At 44.1% G+C, this 18929-nt stretch overlaps 1 protein-coding gene across 1 annotated transcript; it reads left to right on the top strand.

Moving 5' to 3' along the window:
- Positions 1-3771: 3771 nt before the first annotated feature.
- tlr9 (toll-like receptor 9) lies at positions 3772-9854 on the top strand. Its single transcript, XM_024142507.2, has 4 exons — positions 3772-3858; positions 4200-6860; positions 7082-7441; positions 9461-9854. Exons 2-4 carry the CDS (start codon positions 4203-4205, stop codon positions 9665-9667), a joined length of 3225 nt encoding a protein of 1074 aa, XP_023998275.1. The 5' UTR covers positions 3772-3858; positions 4200-4202; the 3' UTR covers positions 9668-9854.
- The last annotated feature ends 9075 nt before the right edge of the window (positions 9855-18929 follow it).

The raw sequence follows: 18929 nt of genomic DNA, 5'->3' as shown, positions 1-18929 counted from the left end.
TTTAACTGAAAGGTACCTGAGCCGACAAAGTGAAAAATCTGTCTGTGCCCTTGAGCAAGGTACTTAACCTTAATTTGCTCCAAGGCAGGGTTCAAGTCACAGAATTGTTAAATGTTTTCTGTGCCGGGAAAAGTTTTGGGGAAATTATCAAATCTGAAAAGTCATGGAAGTTAATTAATAACATTTCTGTTAATGGAATGTATAGGCACAGTTTACTGTTTTATCAATCAAATAAAAATCCACATWTCAGCCAGGATCGGAAAACACGTCTGTTTGTGTGCATCACCTGCATATGTGCGAGATGAGTGGGCTGTTTGTTGCTCAAGGAGAGAAAGACAGTTGGACGTTGCAGCAGAAGGTAGAGTGCATTTACTGTCTCATTCTAAAATTGATGAAATAGTTTTTTCCCCCTCATCAACCTACACACAACACCCATAATGACAAAGCATWAAAATKATTTTATCCATTTTAGCAAATGTATTACAATAACTGATATCACATTTACATATGTATTCAGACCCTTTACTCAATACTTTGTTGAAGCGCCTTTGGCAGCGATTACAGCCTTAAGTCTTCTTGGGTATGACGCTACAAGCTTGGCACACATGTTTTTGGGGAGTTTCTCCCATTCTTCTCTGCAGATCCTCTCAAGCTCTGTCACGTTGGATGGGGAGCGTCGCTGCACAGCTATTTTCTGGTCTCTCCAGAGATGTTTGAACAGGTTCCAATCCGGGCTCTGGCTAGGCCACTGAAGGGCATTCAGAGACTTGTCCCAAAGCCACTTTTGCGTTGTCTTGGCTGTGTGCTTAGGCTTGTTGTCCTGTTGGAAGGTGAACCTTTGTCCCAGTCTGAAGTCCTGAGAGCTCTGGAGCAGGTGTTCATCAGGGATCTCTCTGTACATTTCTCCGTTCATCTTTCCACACGATCCTGACCAGTCTCCCAGTCCCTGCCGCTGAAATACATCCCTACAGCATGATGCTGCCACCACCATGCTTCACCGTAGGGATGGTGCCAAGTTTCCTCCAGATGTGACGCTTGGCATTCAGGCCAAAGAGTTCAATCTTGGTTTCATCAGACCAGAGAATCTTGTTTCTCATGGTCTGAGAGTCCTTTAGGTGTCTTTTGGCAAACTCCAAGCGGGCTGTCATGGGCCTTTTACTGAGGAGTGGCCACTCTACCATATTGATTGGTGGAGTGTTGCAGAAATGGTTGTCGTTCTGAAAGGTTCTCCCATCTCCACAGAGGAACTCTGGAGCTCTGTCAGAGTGACCATCGGGTTCTTCGTCACCTCCCTCAGTTTGGCAGGGCGAAGAGTCTTGGTGGTTCCAAACTTCTTCCATTTAAGAATGATGGCGGCCACTGTGTTCTTGGGAACCTTCAATGCTGCAGGCATTTTTTGGTACCCTTCCCCAGATCTGTGCTTCGACACAATCCTGTCTTGGAGCTCTACGGACAATTCTTCAACCTCATTGCTTGGTTTTTGCTCTGACATGCACTGTGGGTGTGTGCCTTTACAAATCATGTCCAATCAATTGAATTTACCACAGGTGGACTCCAACCAAGTTGTAGAAACATCTCAAGAATTATCAATGGAAACAGGATGCACCTGAACTCAATTTCAAGTCTCATAGCAAAGGGTCTGAATACTTATGTAAGTAAGGTATTTCTGTTTTTGTTTTTTTTCCTAAAAACTTGTTTTCGCTTTGTCATTATGGGGTATTGTGTGTTGATTGAGGAGGGGATTTTTTTTAATACTCAATCTTAGAATAAGACAACATGTGGAAGGGGTCTGAATACTACTTGAATAAAAGTAAAAACATATTTAGTTTTAAATACACTTAAGTATCAAAAGTAAATATAATTGCTGAAATACACTTAAGTATCAAAAGTAAAACTAAAAGCATGAATCATTTCAAATTCCTTATTAAGCAAACCAGACAGCACAATTTTTAAAAATGTATTTATGGATAGCCAGTGGCACACTCCAACACTCAGACTTAATTTACAAACTAAGCATTTGTTTTTAGTGAATCCACCAGATCAGAGGCAGTGGGGATGACTAGGGATGTTTTCTTGATAAGTGTGTGAATTTGACTATTTTCTGTCCTGCTAAGCATTGAAAATGTAACGGGTACTTTTGGATGTCAGGGAAAATGTATGGAGTAAAAAGTACATTATTGTCTTTAGGAATGTAGTGAAGTAAAAGTTGTCAAAATAGCAAAGTATAGATACTCGTTAAGTAGAACTTTAAAGTATTTTTACTTAAGTACTTTACACCACTGTATTTAGGTAACCAATTCAAAACATGTATTGTACACTGTAGTTAACTGTTAAGCTGTTATTAGCATATATTAATGTTTTCGTCATGTCCCAAAAAACTTTCCACCAACACTTGCGAATAAGTTGATTCAATTTTGGAATGAATCAGATTATTCATTTAAACAATTATTTCTGACAAAATGAACGATTCACTTTGCCATTTATTATTTGAGATTCGGTTCAATTGTGATTAATCGAATCAGGTGAATCAAAATAATTTGAATCGCAGTCATTTTGGAAAAAATATTTATTTTAGATTATGTTAAATTTGTTTGTAGATGCAGTACTTCCAGTTGATTTGGACATCCAATGTTTGGGACATTGCAAACTCAATAGATGCTAGTCAGCAGTGGTGTAAAGTACTAAAGTCGTTTTTTGGGGTTTCTGTACTTTACTATTGACATTTGATACTTTTACTTCATACATTCCTAAAGAATATTATGTACTTTTTGTTCCATACATTTTCCCTGACACCGAAAACTACTCTTTACACTTTGAATGCTTAGCAGGACAGGAAAATGGTCCAATTCACTCACTTATCAAGAGAACGTCCCTGGTCATCCCAATTGCCTCTGATCTGACGAACTTACTAAACACAAATGTTTAATTTGTAATTGAATTCTGAGTGTTGGAGTGTGCCCATGGCTATCCAGATTTTTTTTTGAAAATGGTGTGTTATTTTTAATATAAGGAATTAGAAATGATTTATACTTTTACTTTTGATACAAAAGTATATTTTAACAATTACATTTACTTTTAACTTTTACTGAAGTAGTATTTTACTGGGTGACTTTCACTTTTACTTGAGTCATTTTCTATTAAGGTATCTATACTTTTACTCAAGTATGACAATTTAGTACTTTTTCCACCACTTCTACTCACCCTGCAAAGTAAACACTTCTAAGGTAGCTAAGATAAATATGACTAAACTAGAAAAGGTACATTTCCCGAAGAAAATGTGTAGGCTTGCTTCAGCTGAATAAAAGGATTTGCAGCCTACCATAGCCATTGGATATTTTATGTATGGATCTTTAATTTTTTTCAAAAGGCATAAAACATAATTGGTTGTAATGTTGCAATGTTATGCATCAARGGTGGTCAAGTTTTAAACCTGTAAAACAACACCTTTCACTGTAGCTATCTGGTGTATGTCACAAAATATTGATAAATTATTATTTTTAATGTCATTTTTAAGTACCTGTGTATTTGATATCTGATCATAGGATAGACAGGGGAGGTGACATGCCATTTCAGATTTTCATTATGTAAAAAGCCCTGTCAGTTGACAGACATCTGTCTGGGAAGGTTTCACTTCTTCATTTCTGAATTGTGTTACATAAGTCCTGGTACTTAAACTAGTCTTTTTACATCTGGTCTGTCATTCAAGGCTTTTCTTTCTCGATACGGGATGCTTTATTTGGAGGAAAGGTTGGCAGAAACTTGTTTTGGAATAAAGCATCGGTCTATTCCATTCGAAACAACATCACGTTTCATTATAATTTACCTCCAGTGGGTTATTGAGGCTCAAAACCTTCCACGGTAAGTGTAATTCTCACTTCTAATATGCCAGTTAATATCTGTGCAAGGCCATGAAAACTTTACATTGAGGTGAATACTCATAATTTGAATACTATTATTAATGTACCAGAATTTACTGTTTTATACTGGTTGTCTCATGATTGTACTGTATTTGCAGTCGTGTGGTCATTTGCAGTTAGCGTCTGAAACCCATTTTGATAAGGCTTGGACCTGGTTTAAACATTGCCCATAGCTGGGACTTGCTGTGATCAACTTTCATTGTTTGTACTTCTGTGCAGTTATTATTTGACTTTTAAATAAGATATATTTTGTGGTACGAATGTTTATTTCTCTTGGTCCAGGTCATGCAGGGATATGGAGTTCTCCTCTGCTTATGTCTACTACCACCAGCTGTTAGAACTATAAATCCCAAGTTCTTCCCTTGCGACAGCAACGCAGACTCCAGTGTGGTGAACTGCTCTCGGAGGGCGCTCACCCGCATCCCAGTGATCTGCTCAGCCTCTGTCCTTTCACTTGACCTGAGCTATACTGGGATTCAGCAGGTAGGGAAGGATGCATTCTCTGGGGTTCCAAACCTCCAGAAACTGAGCATGACAAGGAACTGTCTCCCTAGTCATATGAGGGCCTTGGGGTCTCCCTCGTGCCATGTTGAGATCCACAAGGATGCCTTCATGTGTCTTAAGAACCTCAGCACCCTCCTACTGGAAGGAAACAGCCTCACTTCTCCCCTCCCCAGACTACCTGACAGCYTGGAAGTCCTTAATCTGGAGTCTAACCACCTTTACAACATAACCCAGCCCCTCGGCACACCAAACCTCAAGCAGCTGCTACTCACCATGAACTGCTACTATGGTAACCCCTGCAACCAGTCCTTCCACATTGACGAGAGAGTCTTCAGGGAGCTTACCCAGCTGCAATACCTTACCCTGGGTTTTAACAACGTAACATCCATCCCTCCAGGAATGCCTCCCTCTCTGAAGAGTCTGGATCTGAATGAGAATAAAATTTCTGTGCTGGATGAGTGGGCGTTTGCCAATCTGACCCAGCTCTGTAAACTCAACCTGGGCTGGAACTGCCAGCGCTGTGACCATGCTGCTCAGCCCTGCTTCCCCTGCTTCAACAACACCCCCCTTGACATCAACCCACATGCGTTTTACGCCCAGAACAACTCTCTCAAATTCCTCAGCCTGAGGGGAAACTCTCTCCGCAACATCCCAGAGGGCCTCTTCAGTCCCCTGGTACACCTAGAGGGATTGGACCTATCGGACAACCTATTGGCCATTGCCATACGTACCGGTACCTTCTTCATAGAGCTGAAGAGGCTCATTTGGATCAGCCTCATCTACAACTATGAGCCGATGACAACCTTCAAGGAGCTGGTGCTGTCTCCCAACGTGACCCAGATGTCTGGCCTGAAAACACTTCTCCTCAGTGGGAACTTCTTCCATATGGTCTCAGAGGAAAGTGTGGCGGTTCTGGCCAAGTTCCGTTGGCTGGAGGTTCTTGAGCTGCGGATGAACTTCATCAGATCCTGTAATCTGAGTGCCTTGGCCCAGCTACCAGCCCTGGTGAGGGTGGACCTTTCCCAGAACATGCTGGAATTTCTCCCATCCTTCTCTACTCAGTCCAAAGTGTGTAAGTCCTTTAAGAGCTTTCAGAACCAGAACCGGTATGCCACAGTGGAACTTCAGAACCCACCCATGTTGCTCAGTGACAGGAAGGCTGTCCCAGATGAGCYCTGGCATCATCCAGGTCCAGTAGTCACTGCAGCCGAGCCAGGGCCAAACACGTTGGCGATACTGGAGGATGAGTGCACTCAAAACCCAACTATATTTTTCTTCAAAAATAATCTCTGCAATGGTGCCATGTCTTTTGACCTTTCCCAAAACAACATCCTCACCCTCAATGGCAGTTTGTTCCTAGGTATGGAGAAGGCAGTCTGTTTGGACCTCTCTTACAACTACATGAGCCAGAGCTTAAACGGCAAACAGTTTCTCCACCTGGACAACCTGGCGTACCTCAGCATGGCCCACAACAGAATAGATCTGTACTATGGAGATGCCTTCAAGGAGCTCAATGCCACTCTGAAGGCTTTGGACCTCAGCAACAATGAGTTTCACTTCCTAATGAGAGGCATGGGCCATCGCTTTGAGTTCATCAAGAACCTCCCTAATCTGGAGGCGTTAAGTCTGTCTGACAACAGCATTGGGATGCGGATAGATCATACATTGTACAGCGACTCCCTCAGGTACCTGTATTTCTCTGGGAACAACCTGGACATCATGTGGGACACTAGAAGCAACGACTACATCACCTTCTTCCAGAACCTGACCAACCTTATCTACCTAGATATCTCCAGGAACCAGCTGAGGTCTCTTTCACCAGCAGCCTTCTGTAACCTGCCTGTCAGCCTCAAGGTGCTCCGGGTCAGCAACAACAAACTGAACTATTTCCCCTGGGAGAACATCACAGCACTCGGCCGACTATGCCACCTTAACCTTAGTGTTAACTATCTGTCTGAACTTCCCGACAAAGTCATACATTTTCAGGAAAACTTTACCCTTCTGGACCTTAGTCACAACCAGATCAGCTTTCTCCCCGAAGACTTTTTCAGCCAAGCATTGGCATTGCGTTTTCTCTACCTCAACCACAACAAACTCAAGCTGTTGGATCGGCAGTCCCTCCCTGCCCCACTGAGGAACGGCAGTGCCCTCCAGTTGCTCACTCTGCATGCCAACCCCTTTGACTGCTCCTGCGACACTTCCTGGTTTGCGGACTTCCTGCGTGCCAGCCAGGTGGAGATCCTCCTTCTTACCACTGGCGTACACTGTGGTTTCCCCGAGTCGCAGCAAGGAGCTAGTGTTTTGTCTATGGACCCCCGCTCCTGCCAGGAAATTTATGGCAGCCTGGCCTTCCTCTCTCTTACCTTCCTGACTCTGGTGTTCACTGCCTTGCCCCTACTCAGGCACCTCTACGGCTGGGATGTCTGGTACTGCTTCCAGGTACTTCTAAACATCAATGTTGTGTTGTATTCCCTCCCTGGTAGTTAATTGATCAAGTAATGTCATTGATTTACCAGATAGTTCACGAATATGATTTCCCAGTGCACGATCAGTCCCTGATTAGAAGACCATAATTGAATGGCCCAGCTGTAAATCAATGTTGTGTTTATGTGTCCATATGTTGAACATCTACATTACAGTATTTATTTTGTAACAAACAGGTGCTGTGGGCAGGACACAAGGGCTACTCCCAACTGCCTGGGGCAAACTGCCAGAGTCAGTATGATGCCTTTGTGGTCTTCGACACGGGCAACCACGCAGTGAGAGACTGGGTCTACAATGAGCTGCTGGTCCACCTGGAGAACGTGGGGCGGAGGAGGTTCTGTCTCTGCCTGGAGGAGAGAGATTGGGTTCCAGGTCTGTCCTGCATCGAGAATCTTCACAGTGCTGTCTACAGCAGCATGAAGACCGTGTTTGTGCTGACAAGCGGGGCAAGCGGCGGGGGAGCAAGAGTTAGCAGAGTAAATGGGGTGACTCGCCAGGCCTTCTACATGGTGCAGCAGAGGCTGCTGGATGAAAAGGTCAGACTTGCAATGCGTTTGTGTGTTATTGGGAGCTCCCGTGTTTAATTTCTAAATTGTAATTACTTTGCCACTACGGCCTATTTATTGCCTYACCTCCCTAATCCTACCTCATTTGCACACACTGTATATAGATTTTTTTCTATTGTGTAATTGACTGTAAATTTGTTTATTCCATGTGTAACTCTGTGTTGTTGTTTGTGTCGCACTGCTTTGCTTTATCTTGGCCAGGTCATAAATGAGAACTTGTTCTCTACTGGCCTACCTGGTTAAATAAAGGTGAAATTAAAAAAAAWAWTTAAAAAACAGTTGAAGTCGGAAGTTTACAAACACTTAGGTTGGAGTCATTAAAACTCGTTTTTCAACCACTCCACAAATTTCTATCTTTCTATAGTTTTGGCAAGACGGTTAGGACATTACTTGTCCAACTATTGTTTACAGACAGATTAWTTCACTTATAATTGACTCTATCACAATTCCAGTGGGTCAGAAGTTTACATACACTAAGTTGACTGTGCCTTTAAACAGCTTGGAAAATTCCAGAAATTGATGTCATGGCTTTAGAAGCTTCTGATAGGCTAATTGACATAATTTGAGTCAATTGGAGGTGTACCTGTGGATTTATTTCAAGGCCTACCTTCAAACTGTGCTTCTTTGCTTGGCATCATGGGAAAATCAAAAGAAATCAGCCAAGACCCCAGAAAAAAGTTGTAGACCACAAGTCTGGTTCATCCTTGGGAGCAATTTCCAAAAGCCTGAAGGTACCACGTTCATCTGTACAAACAATAGTACGCAAGTATAAACACCATGGGACCACGCAGCCGTCATACCGCTCAGGATGGAGACGCGTTCTGTCTCCTAGAGATGAACTTACTTTGGTGCGAAAGTGCAAATCAATCAACCAGAACAACAGCAAAGGACCTTGTGAAGATGCTGGAGGAAACAGGAACAAAAGTATCTATACCCACAGTAAAATGAGTCCTATATCGACATAACCTGCATGGCCACTCAGCAAGGAAGAAGCCACTGCTCCAAAACCGCCATAAAAAAGCCAGACTACGGTTTGGAACTGCACATGGGGACAAAGATCGTACTTTTTGGAGAAATGTCCTCTGGTCTGATGTAACTAGAACTGTTTGGCCGTAATGACCATCGTTATGTTTGGAGGAAAAAGGGGGAGGCTTGCAAGCCGAAGAACACCATTCCAACCGTGAAGCATGGAGGTGGCAGCATCATGTTGTGGGGGTACTTTGCTGCAGGAGGGACTGGTGCACTTCACAAAATAGATGGCATCATGARGKAGGRAAATKATGTGGATATATTGAAGCAACATCTCAAGACATCARTCAGGAAGTTAAAKCTTGGTCGCAAATGGGTCTTCCAAATGGACAATGACCCCAAGCATACTTCCAAAGTTGTGGCAAAATGGCTTAAGGACAACAAAGTCAAGGTATTGGAGTGGCCATCACAAAGCCCTGACCTCAATCCTATAGAAAATTTGTGGCCAGAACTGAAAAAGCGTGTGCGAGCAAGGATGCCTACATACCTGACTCAGTTACAACAGCTCTGTCAGGAGGAATGGGCCAAAATTCACCCAACTTATTGTGGGAAGCTTGTGGAAGGCTACCCGACACGTTTGACCAAAGTTAAACAATTTAAAGGCRATGCTACCAAATACTAATTGAGTGTATGTAAACTTCTGACCCACTGGGAATGTGATGAAAGAAATAAAAGATGAAATAAATCGCTCTCTCTACTATTATTCTGACATTTCACATTCTTAAAATAAAGTGGTGATCCTAACTGACCTAAGACAGGGAATTYTTACTAGGATTAAATGTCAGGAATTTTGCAAAACTGAGTTTAAATATATTTAGCTAAGGTGTATTTAAACTTCCGACTTCAACTGTAGGTAGGCTACATTCAAGTAATATCTTCATAATGAAGCAAAACAAACAACAGGCAACATCCCTACCACTCACTCAGTCTGTACTGTCTTATCTGTTATCTTATGTGCAGTTGGACGTGGCGGTGTTGGTTCTGCTGGACGAGGTGTTTCCCAAGCTGAAGTACCTGCAGCTGAGGAAGAGGCTCTGCAGGAAGTCTGTTCTGTCCTGGCCCAGGAACCCTCAGGCCCAGCCACTGTTCTGGAACCACATGAAGACAGCCCTGGGCTCTGACAACATCCGTTCCTACGACAACAACGTCAGCGAGAGCTTCATATAGGTGTGTCGATCCACAAACAGAGTGTCTTTTTATGTCGTTGTCACATTGTCTGTAAATGTTGATAGAATACTCAATTTAAGAGTTGGATAACATACAGTACGTCTATAACTACACTAAACCATGTTAGAAATTCYAAWAGTAGTGTGTTTTCATTCAAATAAATGTGTTTTCTCTGAAAATCCCCATTTTGGCATGTCCCACGTTATGTTTGTTGGACTTCTATGAATATTTTCACCCACTTCACCCCAAAATGTGCCCGAGTTTTCACCATCATTGTAAAGCCCTAGGTAATGTGTTGCTGTGGTAGTCATGAATAGATAAGCTAGAAATGTTTTAACAAGTTTAGAAAATGGCGCTCTATTCTTGGAATGACCCAGGTATACTAATAATGTAGTGGTTTTACAGTATAGAGGGGAATTCACTCCCAACATTTTCTGGATTGAACTCTTTTTTTCTCTCTCTTTGTGGCTATCAGATGGTATTATAAAATCAAGGTGAATATGTGAATTGTTAAAAAACTAAACAATTGTCTACAGTGTATTTACATAATAAGTTTGATCCTTCAAAGATAGTAGCTTATTTTGGGTTGGTTTAACTTGTTGTTGCAGTTTGAAGAAAATTTTCTGAAATAAATACATGCAATTCAACACAGGCCACACACATATTACAGAGAGGGAACAAAGTCATTATTGTGTATCAAAACTCATTCCATGCAGAAGTTTACCACCATATCAAGAGCAATGGYGTCATCCAGCCCACACTACAACTTCCACTAAATGTAAACTCCTCATCACTTCCATTTAAAGAGGAACTGAGATTGATGGTTCTTTTCTATTGTTGYCAACAGGTGAATAAAGTGTTCTCTTTTTTGCCACAAGACTCTCTGTTTCTGAAGGAAGTTAGAATAGGAAACTCCCAAATGGCAGCACAGCTGCGTCCTGTTAGCAGCATCCCACCCTACATAACACTACTGGCTTGCCTCTGAAGCTAAGCAGAGTTGGTCCTGGTCGGTCCCTTGATGGGAGACCAGGTGCTGCTGGAAGTGGTGTTGGAGRGCCAGTAGGGGGCACTCTTCCCTCTGGTCTAAGGAGATCCCAATGCCCCAGAGCAGTGAAGGGGACATTGCCCTGTGTACGGTGACGTCTTTCGGATAGGACATTAAAAGGGTGTYCTGACTCTCTGTGGTMATTTAAAAATCCCATGGCACTGATTGTAAGAGTAGGGGTGTACACCCCGGGGTCATGGCTAAATTACCAACCTGGTCCCATTCGGTCATTGCCACTTAATCATTCCTAATTGGCAAAAATCACTCTCCACCTAATAGCTGATGTGTGGCAAGTTGCCGTGCATCACCCAGGTGGGTGCCAGACATTGGTGGGGGATGAGGTGAGTTTACCTCTTACTATGTGAAGTGCTTTGAGTACCACAGTTGGTAGAAAGCTCTATATAAACCCAGTTAGTTATTCAATCGTGGCAGTCTCAGACTAAAGTATGTAGGAAACGACAGAGCAGCGGAATAATTTAGTGTGAGTCGTCAGGCTAGTAGTTTACTACAAAAAAAGATCAATTATAGTTTGCGCTGATGATGCCCTATGCTGATCTCACGGTGGGATAGTCTGACAGGCTGGTGGGAGGAGCTATAGGACGACAGGCTCATTGTAATGGCTGGATTGAAATTAATGGAACGGTATCCAACACATGACCACACAAACCACATGATTTCCATTCCAGCCATTACAAATGAGCCTGTCGTCCTATAGCTTCTCCCACCAGTCACCACTGTCCACTACACTGGTAAACTAGATATAGGGGAATGATCATTTGTGTTCAGGAAGTCTGGCTTAACCACCCCAAGACAGACAGGCGGACAGAGGGAGACACACACACTGTCTAGTGATCTGTCTTCAGTCTGATTTCAGTCTTGTCTCTTGTGTGATTTGTGTTGTAAAGTTAATGACAGCATGCCTGTGGTATACCCTGTGTGTGTACAATATTATTATTATTATTATTATTAAATATRAGTGGTGTCAAATCATCTGCCAATATAGGGTAGTAGTCGGCAGAGAAACTAATACCACTGACAGTGTGTCTGTGGTAGATACAGTGGAAGTGAGAGAAGGGGCCCACTAGTGGAGTTGAGAGGGATGGTGAGGTTGCCATAGTGATACCTACTAACAACAGAAAAAATACCATCAACATCACTTTCACATAATAGTTCACAACATTTGGACAATATTGAACGGTTTGTATACCAATAGTAATATTCCTTTAAATATACGGGGGCATCAAATCAACTGCCAATATAAGGTAGTAGTGGGCAGAGAAACTTATACCATGGACATTGCAGAGGAGGCTAGTGGRACGAGCTATAGGAGGACTGGCTCATTGTAATGAATGGAACAGACTCAGATATGTGGTTTACATATGTTTGATGTGTTTGATACCACTCCGTTTATTTCATTCCAGCCGTTACAAATGAGCYCGTCCTCCTACAGCTCCTCCCACCAGCCTCCTCTGGGACATTGGTATACAAACAGTTCAATATTGCCCAAATGTTGTGAACTATTATATGACAGTGAGGTTGATTGGTATTATTTCTGTTGATAGTAGGTATCACTATGGCAACCTCACCATCCCTCTCAACTCCACTAGTGGGCCCCTTCTCTGACTTCCACTGTATCTACCACAGACACACTGTCAGTCAATCAACATTCACTTCTCTGTCAGAGGGAAAAATTGTGTAAACTTCTTGCAGTCTGGGGTTGATTTTTGTCTGTCGGTTTATCTAAATCTCTTGCAAGGATGAACAGTAATATCCTACTATTTTCTACCATATAAATAAAACTCAATGACCAAATGTGGCAGTATTTCGACTGGCTTTCAGGCACTCCTTTGTGCTTGTCCCATCGACTCACGGCGTTATCTCCATCTCCAATCATCGCTGTCCCTTTAATTGTCCCCGCCGCCGTGGGAGAGAGTTTGCGCGTGCTTGTGGCCCGACAGCAGGAGAGGTCCAGAGAATGCTGGGACTGTGGAGCTCGCGCCAATGGACTTGGACACGAGCTGGGCTTTCCGGTGATGGAGAAGRACTGGTCTGTTGACAGGTAAGAGAGCCTCTGAGCCTACTTCTACGAACACCATCTTGATTTTAGGGCATCTTTAATAAAATAGATGATTCAAAATGCGTCGTTTTTGTGACTGAGAGGCTTAATTCTTATGTAATGTAGAGATATATACAGCCACGGATAGCAGAAGTAGCTTAATCCCCCTACCCGTGGTCGCACATAGTTTCTACCCTACCGGGTCTGACACGGGCTGGGTGGAATACATCTATGACCGTGACTGTCTCATTAGGCCTTAAGTGTTTCCACTTCTGATGGGATATTAGACAGGATGTTGGATTGAGAGCCGTTACATCTCTTATCAGGCATCACCCAGCATCATGCCAAGCGTGTTGTAATATAAACTGTTGCAGTTTTCCCCGCGCTACTGCTGTGGTCAACTCAGAGACGGCGAATGAGTTATTCTGTGGAGTGGGGTGTAACAAAGCTATGTGTAGCTGCAGAACTTTGGGAATATTGAGATTTTCTTTTGGATCGATATAGGAAGTGATTTCAACATYGTCCAGTCCATCAACCCAAAATGATTGAAATTTGACTGACATGTCACGGTGCGTAAACTTCCTCCGCTCTGGGTAGAATTGATGCACAAGCGCCGAAAAAGATATTGTTCCCAGTATCGGGAAGGGGATTTCAGTTTTTCTTCAATATGATGTCCTTTTTGATGTTGCGGATCACATTAGGTTCAAACAGATTTATTTACGATACTTTAGCACAAAGCTAACCTTTGAATGTTAGATTTTTTCAAAGACAATTGATTCACTCCTGTTTCGCGCGTCATTGGATGTAGTCTAGGAAAGCACTATAAGCGAGATGTTCAATATTGAGTTCTGTGATACTGGTTTATGATTATAATATTATATTATTCAGGGTCGATTGCTGTCAGATAGCGTTTATTGTCTCTCATCCATTGATGGAAAGCGGMTTGACAACTCGTGAGATTGACACATATCTAAACCAATGGTCTAGCGGTAGATTACCTCAATGTCCGATCTTCTTAGATAAGAGGAGGGATTTCTGGCACGGATTTGCATAGTATCCGCTTCCCGGGCAGTCCTTTTCAGAGGAAAAACACAAAACCGACCTTAGATCTGTGTCGAAGCGGAAGCAGCTGAGCTATGAGGGCACTTTCAACCGTGCTGAAACGCACAGTGTTTTGCTTCTTAAAAACGGTCAGTAGGATCTGGGGGATGTTGGTAGGCATCAGTAGTGTAAAGTACTTCATTAAAATACTTTAAAGTACTATTTAATTAGTATTTTTTTATGGGGATATCTGTACTAACTATTTATGTTTTTGACTACTTTTATTTCACTAAATTCCTTAAGAAAATATTGTACTTTTTACTCCATACACTTTCCTTGACACCCAAAAGTACTCGTTACAATTTGAATGCTTAGCAGGACAGGAAAATGGTGCAATTCACACACGTATCAAGAGAACATCCCTGGTCATCTACTGCTTCTGATCTGGTGGACTCACTAAACACAAATRCTTCATTTGTAAATGTTGTCTGCATTTTGGARTGTKCCCAAGGCTATCCGTAACATAAAAACAACAAGAAAATGGTGCTGTCTGSTTTGCTTAATATAAGGAATATGAAATGATTTTAACTTTTAATATTTAAGTATATTGTAAACCAAATACTTTAATTTGTAAAAGTATACTCGAGTAGCTTAATTTTTACTCAAGTATTACAATTGGGTACTTTTTCCACCACTGGTAGCTACTTTTTATGTTAGTGGCTGTTTTTCTCTCTCAATGCCAAATATTTTCTTGTAATAATAGAGAAAGGGACATTTATCAGCGAGAACACACAATTAAAAACTCACTTCACTCCACCCACAAGGCAATAAATCGTTCAAATCTTCTCTTTCCTCACTTACCCTTTCTCCATCTCTCTCCTTACTTACCCTGTCTCCATCTCTCTTTCCTCACTTACCCTGTCTCATCTCTCTCTCCTCACTTACCCTGTCTCCATCTCTCTCTACTCACTTACCCTGTCTCCATCTCTCTCTCCTCACTTACCCTGTCTCCATCTTCTCTCCTCACTACCTCTGTCTCCCATCTCTCTCTCCTCACTTACCCTGTCTCATCTCTTTCCTCCTCTCTCTCCTACTTACCCTGTCTCCATCTCTCTCTCCTCACTTAACCTGTCTCCATCTCTCTCTCTCCTCTCTCTCCTCACTTACCCTGTCTCCATCTCTCCTCTCCTCTCTCTCCTCCTTCACCCCTGTTTTTCCATCTCTTCTCTCCCACTTACCCTGTATTCCATTCTCTTCTCACTTAGCCTGTCTCCATCTCTTCCCTCACTATCCTGTCTCCATCTCTCTCCCTCACAACCTGTTCCATTCTCTCTCTCACATACATCTGTCCTCCATCTCTCTCTCCTCACTCCCCTGTCTCCATCTCTCTCTCCTCATCTTACCCTGTCTCCATCCTCTCCCTCCTTACCTGGTCTCCATCTCTCTCTCCTCATTACCTGGTCTTCCATCTCTCTCTCTCATTACCCTGTCTCCATTCTCTCTCATCCTCACTTACCCTGCTCCATCTCTCCTCTCCTACTTACCCTGTCTGCCATCTCTCTCTCCCACTTACCCTGTCTCATCTCTCCTCCTCATCTTACCTGTCTCCATCTCTCTCTCCTCACTTACCCTGTGTCCATCTCCTCTCTCCTCACTTACCCTGTCTCCATCTTCTCTCCTCCTAACGCTGTCTTCATCTCTTCTCTCCTCACTTTACCCTGTTCCATCTCTCTCTCTCCTCACTTCCCCCTGGTCTCCCATCTCTCTCTCCTCACTTACCCTGTCTCCATCTCTCCTCTCCTCCTTACCCTGTCTCCATCTCTCTCTCCTTCACTTACCTTCTCCATCTCTTTCTCTCCTCTCTCTGCCTCACTTACCTTGTCTCCATCTCCCTCCTCACTTACCCTGTCTCCATCTCTCTCTCCTGCACTTACCTGTCTCATCTCTTTCCTCCTCTCTCTCCCTCACTTACCTTTGTCTGCGACTCTCCTCTCCTCAACTACCCTGTCTCCATCTCTCTCTCCTCGCTCTCCTCGCGTTACCCTCGTCTCCGTCTCTCCTCCTCTCCTCGCTGACCCTGGTCTCCGTCTCCTCTCTCTCCTTGCTTACCCCTGTCTCCGTTCTCTCTCTTCTCTCACTTACCCCTGTCTCCATCTCTTTCTCCCTCACTTACCCCGTCTTCCATCTCTCTCTCCTCACCTTACCCTGTGTCCATCTCCTATCCTCACTACCCTGTCCTCACATCTCTCTCTCCCTCACTTACGCTGTCCTCCATCTCTCTCTCCTCACTTACCCTGTCTCCATCTCTCTCGTCCTCACTTACCCTGTTCTCCATCTCTCTCTCCCTCACTACCCTGTCTCCATCTCTCTCTCCTTCCTACCCTGTCTCCAATCTCTCTCTCCTCACTTACCCTGTCTCCATCTCTCTCCCTCACTACCTGTCTACATCTCTCTCTCCTCACTTACCTGCTCATCTCTTTCTCTCTCTCTCTCCTACATTACCCTTGTCTCCATCTCTCTCCTCTCACTTACCCTGTCTCACATCCTCTTTCCTCTGTACCCCGTTCCTACTTCTACTCCTCTCATTACCCTGTTCGCTCTCTCTTCGCGTCTTCAACTCTACCCATGTCTCCGATCTCTCTCTCCTCACTTACCTGTCTCCATCTCTCTCTCTCCCTCAGCTTACCCTTGTCTCCTCCTCTCTCTCCTCCTACCCTAGCCCGTATCGCCTCTTCTCTGCTCTCTGCTTACCCTGTCTCACTCTTCTCTCATGCTCTCTCCGCTCAGCTTACCTCTGTCTCCATCTCTCTCTCCTCACTTACCCTGTCTCTCATCATCTCTCCTCTCCTCACTTACCCTGTCTCCATCTCTTTCTCTCTCACTCACAACTGTCCTCCATCTCTTGCTCTCATCAACTTACCCTGTCTTCCATCTCTTCTCTCCTCAACTTACCCTGTCTGTCCATCTCTTTCTCTCCTCACTTACCTGTCTCATCTCTCTCCTCACTTACCCTGTCTCCATCTCTCTCTCCTCTCCTCGCTTACCCTGTCTCCATCTCTCTCTCCTCACTTACCTTGTCTCGCATCTCTCTCTCCTCACTTACCCTGTCTCCATCTCTCTCTCCTCACTTACTCCTGTCTCCATCTCTTTCTCTCCATCACTTACCCTGTCTCCATCTCTCTCTCCTCACTTACCCTGTCTCCATCTCTCTCTCCCTCACTTACCCTGTTACATCTACTTTGCTCTCTACTTACCCTGTGCTCATCCTCTTTCTCTTCTCACTTACCCCTGTCTCCATCTCTCTCTCCTCACTACCCTGTCTCCATCTCTCTCTCCTCACTTACCCTGTCTCATCTCTCTCTCCTCACTTTAACCCTGTCTCCATCTCTCTCTTCTCATTTCACACTTACCCTGTCTCCATCTCTCTCCTCCTCACTTAACCTTTCCTCCATCTCTCGTCTCCTCACTTACCTGTCTCCATACTCTCTCTCCACATAACTGTCTCCAATGCTCACTCTCTCCTCTCTCTCCTCACTTACCCTGTCTCCATCTCTTCCTCAGTTACCCTGTCTCATCTCTCTCTCCTCAGTTACCTGTTTCCATTCTCTCTCCTCACTTACCTGTTCCATCTCTCTCTCCTCACTTACCCGTCTCATCTCTCTTTCTTCTTCTCATTACCGTCTCCATCTCTCTCTCCCTCACTTACCCTGTCTCATCTCTCTCTCCTCACTTACCTTGCTCCATCTCTTTCTCTCCTCACTTACCCTGTCTCCATCTCTCTCTCCTCACTTACACCTGTCTCCATATTCTGCTGCTCTCTCCTCTCATTACACTGTCTTTTGCATCTCTCTCTCTCACTACATGTCTTCATACTCTCTCTCCTCACTTGTGATACCCTGTCTCCATCTCTCCTTCCTCACTTACCCTGTCTCCATCTCTCCTTCCTCACTTACCCTGTCTCCATCTCTCTTCTCCTCACTTACCCTGTCTCCATCTCTCCTCTCCTCACTTACCCTGTCTCCATCTCTCTCTCCTCACTTACCTGTCTCATCTCTTTCTTCTCTCTCTCCTCACTTACCCTTGTCTCCACTCTCTCTCCTCACTACCCTGTCTCATCTCTCTCTCCTCACTTACCCTGTCTCATCTCTTTCTCTCCTCTCTCTCCTCACTTACCTTGTCTCGATCTCTCTCTCCTCACTTACCCTGTCTCCATCTCTCTCTCTCTCCTCGCTTACCCTGTCTCCGTCTCTCTCTCTCTCCTCGCTTACCCTGTCTCCGTCTCTCTCTCTTCTCCTCGCTTAACCCTGTCTCCCGACTCTCTCTCTCTCCTCGCTTACCTTCTCCATCTCTTCTCCTCACTTACCCTGTCTTCCATCTCTCTCTCCTCAACTTACCCTGTCTCCATCTGTCTCTCCTCACTTAACACTGTCTCCATCTCTTGCTCTCATCATTACCCGTCTCCCATCTCTCTCTCCCTCACTACCCTGGTCTCTATCTCTTTCTCTCTCTCACTACCCTGTCTCACTCTCTCCTCACTTACCCCTGTCTCCTATCTCTCTCTCTCTCCTCGGCTTACCCTGTCCTCCATCTCTCTCTCCTCACGTTACCTCTGTCTCCTCCATCTCTCTCTCCTCACTTACCTTGTCTCCATCTCTCTCTCCTCACTTAACCTGTCTCCATCTCTCTCTCCTTCACTTACCCTGTCTCCATCTCTTTCTCTCCTCAGCTTACCCTGTCTCCATCTCTCTCTCCTCAACTCTACCTGTCTCATCCTCTTCTCTCCTCACTTACCCTGTCGACTCTCTCTCTCTCACTTCACCCGTCTCATCTCTTTCTCTTCTACTTACCCTGTCTCCATCTCTCTCTCCTCACTTACCCTGTCTCCAATCTCTCTCTCCCACTTACACCTGTCTCCATCTCTCTCCCCATCTCCACTTTACCCTGTTCTCCATCTCTCTTCTCATCAACTTACCCTGTCTCCATCTCTCTCTCCTCACTTAACCATTTCTCATCTCTCGCTCTCTCACTTTACCCTGCTCCATCTTCTCTCTCCTCCACGTAACCTGTCTCCATCTCTCTCTCTCCTCTCTCTCCTCACTTACCCTGTCCATCTCTCTCCT

The sequence above is a fragment of the Salvelinus sp. IW2-2015 genome, unplaced genomic scaffold (assembly GCF_002910315.2).
Source record: "Salvelinus sp. IW2-2015 unplaced genomic scaffold, ASM291031v2 Un_scaffold3216, whole genome shotgun sequence".
NCBI classification, from domain to species: Eukaryota; Metazoa; Chordata; class Actinopteri; order Salmoniformes; family Salmonidae; genus Salvelinus; species Salvelinus sp. IW2-2015.
Note: the sequence above shows the minus strand (reverse complement) of the source record. Positions and strands in the feature narration are given on the sequence as shown.